At 50.6% G+C, this 7,306-nt stretch overlaps 1 protein-coding gene across 2 annotated transcripts; it reads left to right on the top strand.

Moving 5' to 3' along the window:
• Positions 1-348: 348 nt before the first annotated feature.
• On the top strand, positions 349-6,259 carry SMUG1 (single-strand-selective monofunctional uracil-DNA glycosylase 1). Of its 2 annotated transcripts, XM_077168005.1 has the most exons (4): positions 371-453; positions 1,975-2,107; positions 3,421-3,722; positions 4,774-6,259. In XM_077168005.1, the coding sequence occupies exons 2-4, from the start codon at positions 2,005-2,007 to the stop codon at positions 5,299-5,301; spliced, it is 933 nt and encodes a 310-aa protein (XP_077024120.1). In that variant the 5' UTR covers positions 371-453; positions 1,975-2,004; the 3' UTR covers positions 5,302-6,259. The 2 variants fall into 2 exon arrangements, with proteins under 2 accessions (XP_077024121.1, XP_077024120.1); XM_077168006.1 differs by lacking the exon at positions 1,975-2,107 and having other exon boundaries at positions 349-453.
• Positions 6,260-7,306: the final 1,047 nt, after the last annotated feature.

Genomic DNA, 7,306 nt, shown 5'->3' with positions numbered 1-7,306 from the left:
ATGGCTCTTGCAGGGCTGCAAATAAGAGATATCTCTTTTATCTGGGGCAGCAGGAAGGCTAGATGTAGTCTTTAGCAATCGTTAATATCTCTCAAGTGGGTGAGGGAGTGGGCACGATTGAAGCTCCATGACTCGGAATCCCTTTGGGAAAAGTGGTGTGGATGAACTTTCAGAAGGATGATGGCTTAGAACTCAAGGATCTCTGGGGTCCTCACAGAGCCTGGCCACTCACGTCTCAGGACTCCTTTATCTAGTCCTGAGAGAATATACTACAACCCCCAGCAGCACTTAGTGTTAACGCAGCACACCTTCCGGAGATTGGGATATTTCCGGCGGAAGTGACGGTGCCGACGCCAATCTCCTTCTCTAAATAATGAGGACTACGATTCCCACTGCCCTGCGCGCCCGGGGGGTGGGGAAAGTAAATGGAAACCGGATGGGGAGACGGACCAGGTGAGGAAGTAGGAGGCTGGGAATCTGGGGCATCTGGGCTTGGCCCGGGGCTGCCGCGTCTCTCGCAGCAGTGGGGAGTCGTAGAGTCTGTTTGGGGCAGGGGGGTGTGTGTCCCTCGCTCCGTCTGGGTGTCTCTCCCGCGTAGGGAGAGCCAAGCTCGCGGAACAGACCAGGAGGGCTGCCGGGTCGAGTCTTCCCCGTCCGGGCGGAGCCCGGGGGCGGACGCGGAGTTTCCTGTAGTGCCTTTGCCGTCGGGTCTCTCGGAGCCAGGAGGGGGATGGAATGATCATTTTTACTCCGTGCCCTATTATTAGTGTTAGTATTCGTATTTGTATTCGTATTCGTGTTAGTGGTGGTTTAAGAATTTCCTGATTCGCCGTGGATCCTTGGAGTGCCCCTACGGGACATGGTAGTTCACAGCCTGCCCCTGATTGCTTCTTCACTTCTTGGGTTTGGTGTCAGAGCATTTGGTGGCCAGACTTATCAACAGGGTCTATACGAGTGGCTATGCTTTGATTTGAAAATCTCTGCAGAACCCCGCAGCTTGGCTCTCCTGCACCGAGAGAGCTGCATGTTCTGTGTATGGGACTCTACCACTTGCACAGAAGTGACGATTTCGCCCTTTCGACTGCCTTGGAAACTGCATTCAGTCCCCTCAGCACATCTGTTCGGTGACAGTCTTCAGCCAACTTTAATCTCATTCTGCAGGGGCAAAACTTGTTTATTTTTTCTAGTGCTGATATGCCATTTTCACTATTCTCCCATCTAGCCATCCTTCAGCTAGCCCAGCCCACTTTTAGGACTCAAGAGAAAAAAAAAAGTGGACTTCTTGTACTTTTTCAGCTGCCCTCCTTTGGGCTCCCATAGTGTTGTTCCCAGATTAAAGTTTGGATTGCACCGTTACAGTTAGCTGCTTATTACTTCTCAGAGTAATTTCTGAAGGCCTAGTCTATGCTTTATTCATTTGGATTTCTTCCTCACCAAGAGACAGGCACAGTGCCTAGCATGTAAGACTTATAAATATTGGAAAAGTAAATGAGTGAATACCTGTTGGTAGTTTGGGTGAAATTTGTGGTTTTCATTTCATAAGAGAGGAGAATTAAATTATTTGCTCAAGGGAACCTTCCTAGTTAATAGATGAAATCAAGCCTAGAATTTGGGCCAGTTAACTTCCAGCCTGTGGCTCTTGCTATCAGATCAGGCCTTGAAACTTGAACACTGAAAATAAGGTCCTGTCACTCTTGTGTACTCCCAGCCTTGCAATCTCCAGCACAAGTCTTTAAAGTGCAAGGTTAGGTCCAACTTGAGAGAGATCCTAGAGTTGCAGTAGCCAATCCACTAATGTTGGTGCTTGATAGGGAGATATAAAGACAAGTTCACAATCCCCTTCTCAGCTTTTCCTTTGAGCCCAGTTGGCCTTTGGATAGCCACCTGCACAAATCAGTTAAAGACCCTCAGATTGGCTGGGGAAGGATTTCCTAAGTTTGGTCCTCGATTTCTTTTCTCTCCCACTTCCCCTAGGCTAAGGCCTGAGACAGCCAATCAAGTAAGATGGCTCAAGCTATTATGACAGCCTTCAGTCCCCATCTGGAGGAAAAGGTCACTTTTGATCTGGCCGGGAGATTGAGAAGAAGAACCACGGTCCCTATAACAGGTCCTGTCCCTGATCTCCCCGAGTCTCTTTGGGGAGGAACGTATGAGTTCATGAAGAAGCCACTAACCATGGTAAAGTGCAGTGGTTCTCAGCCTTACCTGACCATCAGAAACATCTGGGGAAGCTTGTTTAAAATACAGATCTTCAAGTCCCATACCAGACCTACTTGTGCAGATGGGTTGGGAAGCAATGACAGATGCTGCAGTGTCCGTTGGAGGGAAGCCATCATCAAAGGATGGTTTGAGTTGCATCTTTAAGGATGGATATATTTTGCTATACAGAAAGGAGGGGAAGTCACCTTCTTGATTGGGATTTGAGAGTATCTTTGGCTGGGTGTGTAGAAATGTCGTGGACAGGGTTTTGGGGGTTGGGAATGGGATGGCATTTTGAAAGTGTGTGTGGCTTGATCAGAGTGGAACACTGAATTTGCATGGGAATGGAGAGAAAGATTGGAAAGAATGAACTTTACAGCTTACAAAGCCTGCTCACACGTGCCCTTCTCCCTCCACTTCTTCCCTTATACGTGGTTCATTCCATCCTTATATCAATGCTATGAGATGGATCTGATTATTTTTAGTATTCAGTGAGGAAACCTGAGGCTCAGAGAAGTGGCATGTCCTGGCCATGGTCACCAAGCTTATAAGAGTCTTTATGAGACCAGTAATTTCTCTATACACCACTGAGGATTCTTGAATATGGGAAGTACTCGGTTGGGATGGAGAGGATCATGGGTTGTGGAATTATTGGGTGACTGATCTAACCAACTAAGGGAAGGTGGTATGGGTGATTAAGAGCGCAGCCTTGAGTCAAATAGGTTAGGTTCAAATCACACCTTCATTTACTGCTAGCAGTGTGACCCTGGGCAAGTTGCGCGAACTTTCTAATCCTCATGCTTGCCTGGAACACTGAAACACTGAGACACTGAGACACTGGAGTAATAATACCCACCTCCTAAAGTGCTTGTGAGGATCAGTGAGGTGATTACCTGGCCCGGAGCAATTGCTCACCAACTAGAAGCTTGCGTTCAGTCCCGACACCACCACCTCCATATCTCTGGTCTGTGCACTGCATCTCATTCAGCACAATGGCTTTTTGGACACAACCTATCCTGGTGGGGCTTGCAAATGGGAAGGGATATGACTCTTCATTATGGAAGAAGTGAGGTGAGCTCAGTCCTGCCCACAGGCTGGGAGTGACTGATAGCATCTCTTAGGGTCTGAGCCCAGGAAATGGTAGGAGGGGCCCTGGCCAGCATGGGTCAATCCTACCCTGGGACTGAGGGCTGATTGGGCCTCTGTCCATCTCTTTCTTAGGTGACAGCAGCATGGCCATGTCCCAGACTTTCTCACTGGGGCTCCTCCGTGAGTCGGCAGGTTCCCTGATGGAGCCCCAGTCCTGCCCTCGAAGCCTGGCTGAGAGCTTCCTGGAGGAGGAACTTCGGCTCAATACCGAGCTGAACCAACTGCAGTTCCCGGAGCCTGTGGGCATCATCTACAATCCTGTGGAATATGCGTGGGAGCCGCATCGCAGCTATGTCACCCGCTACTGCCAGGGCCCCAAGGAAGTGCTTTTCCTGGGCATGAACCCTGGACCCTTTGGCATGGCCCAGACTGGGGTAAAGGGCCTGACTTCCCCTGGTGGGTGGGGTGGGAGGCTCCCAAGTTGAGGATGGTTGACGGGGTATGCTGTGGAGCACAGCATGTGGAAGCACATGTATAGCTGTGGACATGTGGATACGTATGGGCTCTTCCCCCATCCCCTTCCAGTACACACCCTGTCTCCTGTGGGCTGAGACACTCTTCTATCTAGCCTTTCTGCCGCTAGTTAACCAAGCACATTAATGGTAGTTCCGTTTCCCCTGTGAGCTGTCTACTAATTGCCTCTGAGAGCCCTTTCTTCCGCCAACCCCATCCATACCTTACCTTGCCGGATCTCCCCTCTCCCTAGAATGTGATTGGGGTTAGGAGAGGGACCAGGGCTACTGGGTCCTCAGGGTAGAGTTGTTGACGAGTGTGGGTATGGAAGAAATGCAGAGCATTCAGGCAACCTGGCTTCTCTTTCCTAGCCAAGGAGAGGATCAGAACAGAGCCAGGCTCCAGGGCATGCGTGCTTTCCTCTCAGACCTCAGGATGACTGACTGCCCCTCGGTGGGGGTGCTTGGCAGATAGGGGGAGGGGATGAGGCTTCAGGGCAGGAGGCTCAATCGCTTTTATTGACCCCAACCCAGTGATGAAAGGTGATCAATAATGATCGATGGAAATGACAGCCTGAGTCTTGGGGCTGGGAGGGCACCCAGAGAGCAGTGGTCAGCTCTGACCTTGTGCCTCCTTTAACCTGGCTGCCTTTCTGTCTTGGGCCATCTGTCTGTCAAATAGTGCCTGGTATAGGGCTAGCCTATCCCAAAGTACTCCTTGCACTTGGTCCCAAAGGGTGGTAAAGGGAGAGGCAAACAGATTCTCCTGGACCACAATCCACAATGAAAAATTAGAGGATGGTCAGAGTCAAACCATAGGAGCAGAGATCCTTGTCACAGGCCTTTGGGTGAGGGGGTGAGGGTGGGGGTACCAGGCTGGATCCTTCTGGCGGGTGGGAAAGGGCCAGCTGACCCAGATCCCAGGTGTCAGGTCTCCAGTTTGGATCCCTCATATCTCTGTCCTTCCTCACAGGTGCCGTTTGGAGAGGTGAATGTGGTCCGGGACTGGTTGGGCATTGGGGGGCCTGTGCTGGCCCCAACCCAAGAGCACCCTAAGCGGCCAGTTCTGGGACTGGCGTGCCCCCAGTCAGAAGTGAGTGGTGCCCGATTCTGGGGCTTTTTCCGGAGCCTCTGTGGGCAGCCTGAGGTCTTTTTCCGTCACTGCTTTGTCCACAACCTGTGTCCTCTGCTCTTTCTGGCTCCAAGTGGACGCAACATCACCCCTGCTGAACTGCCTGCCAAACAGCGAGAACAGCTTCTTGGGGTCTGTGATGCAACCCTCTGCCGGCAGGTGCAGCTGCTAGGGGTGCGGCTGGTGGTGGGCGTGGGGCGAGTGGCAGAGCAGCGGGCACGGCGGGCTCTGGCAGGCCTGATGCCAGAGGTTCAGGTGGAGGGGCTGCTGCACCCCTCACCCCGGAGCCCACAGGCCAACAGGGGCTGGGAGGCAGTGGCTAAGGACAGGCTGAATGAGTTGGGGCTGCTGCCTCTGCTGACAGAGTGAATGTTCCTGAGGCCTGGGCAGCGGACACATTCAAGGCCCCAAGTTCTTCTCAGGCGAGCAGATGGCTACTCACCTTCCGAACTGCAGCGACAGGTTCCTCCTGGGCTGCCTGGTTGCTGGGAAACAGTTCAACGTCTGTCAGACTGTCTCCTGACCTGCTGTGGAAATTTTGAAAAAACACTACTACTCCCCTTCCTGACTCCTCCTTTCTTCACCTTCCTTTGATCATTGCCCTCTTTTGTCTTGTGTGGTCCCTTTCTGCACAGAGAATCAACAGAAGGTGGGCTCTCCTGGCCCCTGTGAACTGCTCTACCTCACTGGTTCCTTGGGAGCCTCTGATCAGCTGAGAGTGACCTCGACAGTGACATATAAGGCCATACTTGCTGTTTTAGAAGAAGGATCATGCCAGGATCCTCACGCATCCTCACAAACAGCTTCCTTCAGCTGACCCCTTTCCTTACAGGGATCAGGTCAAAGAAAGCATCAGGCACAGATTAAGTGTGAACTTTTGGGATGCTGAGGCTGAACCAGAGGGAGAATTCAGGGTGGCAAAATGGAAAAGGCACAGGCCTTAGAGACCAAAGACCTGGATTTTCATCTCAGCTCTGAGACTTGGGGACTTTGTGACACTGGAAAAGATGATTAGCCACTCTGAGCCTCCATATCCTCATCTATAGTCCCCACAGGGGAGTAACTGAGATAACACTTGAAAGTGCCTTGCATAGTGCCTGGTGCTCACTACATTCTTTGTCCTTTCTTGCTTCTGGATTGGGGGTTGCTGTGTTGCACTACAAGGGAAGTCCCTCTTTTCCTGACAACCTTGCAATAGGAGACTCTGGGCCTCTACCTGTGGCCCAGGTGAGGGGCAGATTTTCTGCCCTGACACAGGGACCAATGACTTCATGAAAATCCCAGCCTATGATTTTTCAGTCTAAGCATTAAAAACTCCTAAACCCTCTTGTCTTGCTGCTTTTCTTTGTCTTGGTACGCCTACATATCAGGAGTAGGAGATAGTTGTTTAGATTTTCCCCTGTCTTAGCTCCTTCATATTTGCAAGGGATTTTTTTGAGTAGCTAAGGGTGGGGTATAACCATACCTCTAATTACCTTACCAAAGCCTCAAGGTAGGGTCTCTGTTATCAACTTGTCCAGTAGTTTGATACTTGGGACACTGAGGAGCAGGTGGTCAATGGATGGGAGCCTGATATCTCTAGCTAACTCAGTCCTTCTGTTGAATGGCTCGTTGGGTTGCCTCTTTGGTGAGGGCTAAGAAAGTGAGTCGACCTGGAAGCAGAGCAGGTCTTGAGACGACTGTAATGGGGAAAACATGGTCTGAGTCTTTATTTCTTAGGATGGATCATCTCCAACTTTCAAAATGAGTAATATTTTAAATATAAATCATCCCCATATCCTCTTTCCCCCTATGCTGTAGACTCCTTTTAGTATTGTAGAGTAATTGCAAAGTGATGGGAACCATTATTCCCTAATATCTAGCTGTGGTGGTCAGGGGAGGTTCTCTTGCGGAAGTGGCATTTCAGGTAGCCTTAGAAACCAGTTTTGGAGAATTTAGAGAAACCACTGTTAACTTCAAGGGATGGCAAGTAGATTAGTGTTGGCTTGGTCCACTTGGGGGAGAAAGCTGGAGAAGTTGGAGCAGGCTTGTGAAGTTTTTGAATATAAAACTATTTGAGAATTTATGGCCTAATGGGGGAAATTAGATGCACAGAAGAGAAACACAGCTAGCCAACCACAGGTGGAAATCCATAGATGGGGAGGAGCTGGCCATATAGGAGGTAGTGTACGTACAATAGAATCAGGGTGGGAAAGGAAAGGGTTAATGTATAGGCAGAAGGTCCAGGGTCTGGGTGAAAGCATTGAGTTGGGGTGGGAGTGATGAGGTGACAGTGGTAAAGGGTCCGGAAGGGGGTTGGTGGTTGGGCAGCGCATAGATGCACATGGACTGTGAAGACTTGAAAGCCTGGCTGTGGCAGAGGCACTGCTGGGTC

Source organism: Tamandua tetradactyla, chromosome 7 (assembly GCF_023851605.1).
Source record: "Tamandua tetradactyla isolate mTamTet1 chromosome 7, mTamTet1.pri, whole genome shotgun sequence".
Taxonomy (NCBI): Eukaryota; Metazoa; Chordata; class Mammalia; order Pilosa; family Myrmecophagidae; genus Tamandua; species Tamandua tetradactyla.
The sequence above is the reverse complement of the archived record's forward strand: the minus strand, read 5'-3'. Positions and strand labels throughout refer to the sequence as shown.

Coding starts and splice junctions, on each gene's coding strand:
- SMUG1 (XM_077168005.1), top strand. CDS start 2,005: ATGGCTCAAGCTATTATGACAGCCTTCAGTCCCCATCTGGAGGAAAAG. Junction 2,108..3,420: donor AACCACGGTCCCTATAACAG/GTCCTGTCCCTG, acceptor TCTCTTTCTTAG/GTGACAGCAGCATGGCCATG. Junction 3,723..4,773: donor TTGGCATGGCCCAGACTGGG/GTAAAGGGCCTG, acceptor CCTTCCTCACAG/GTGCCGTTTGGAGAGGTGAA.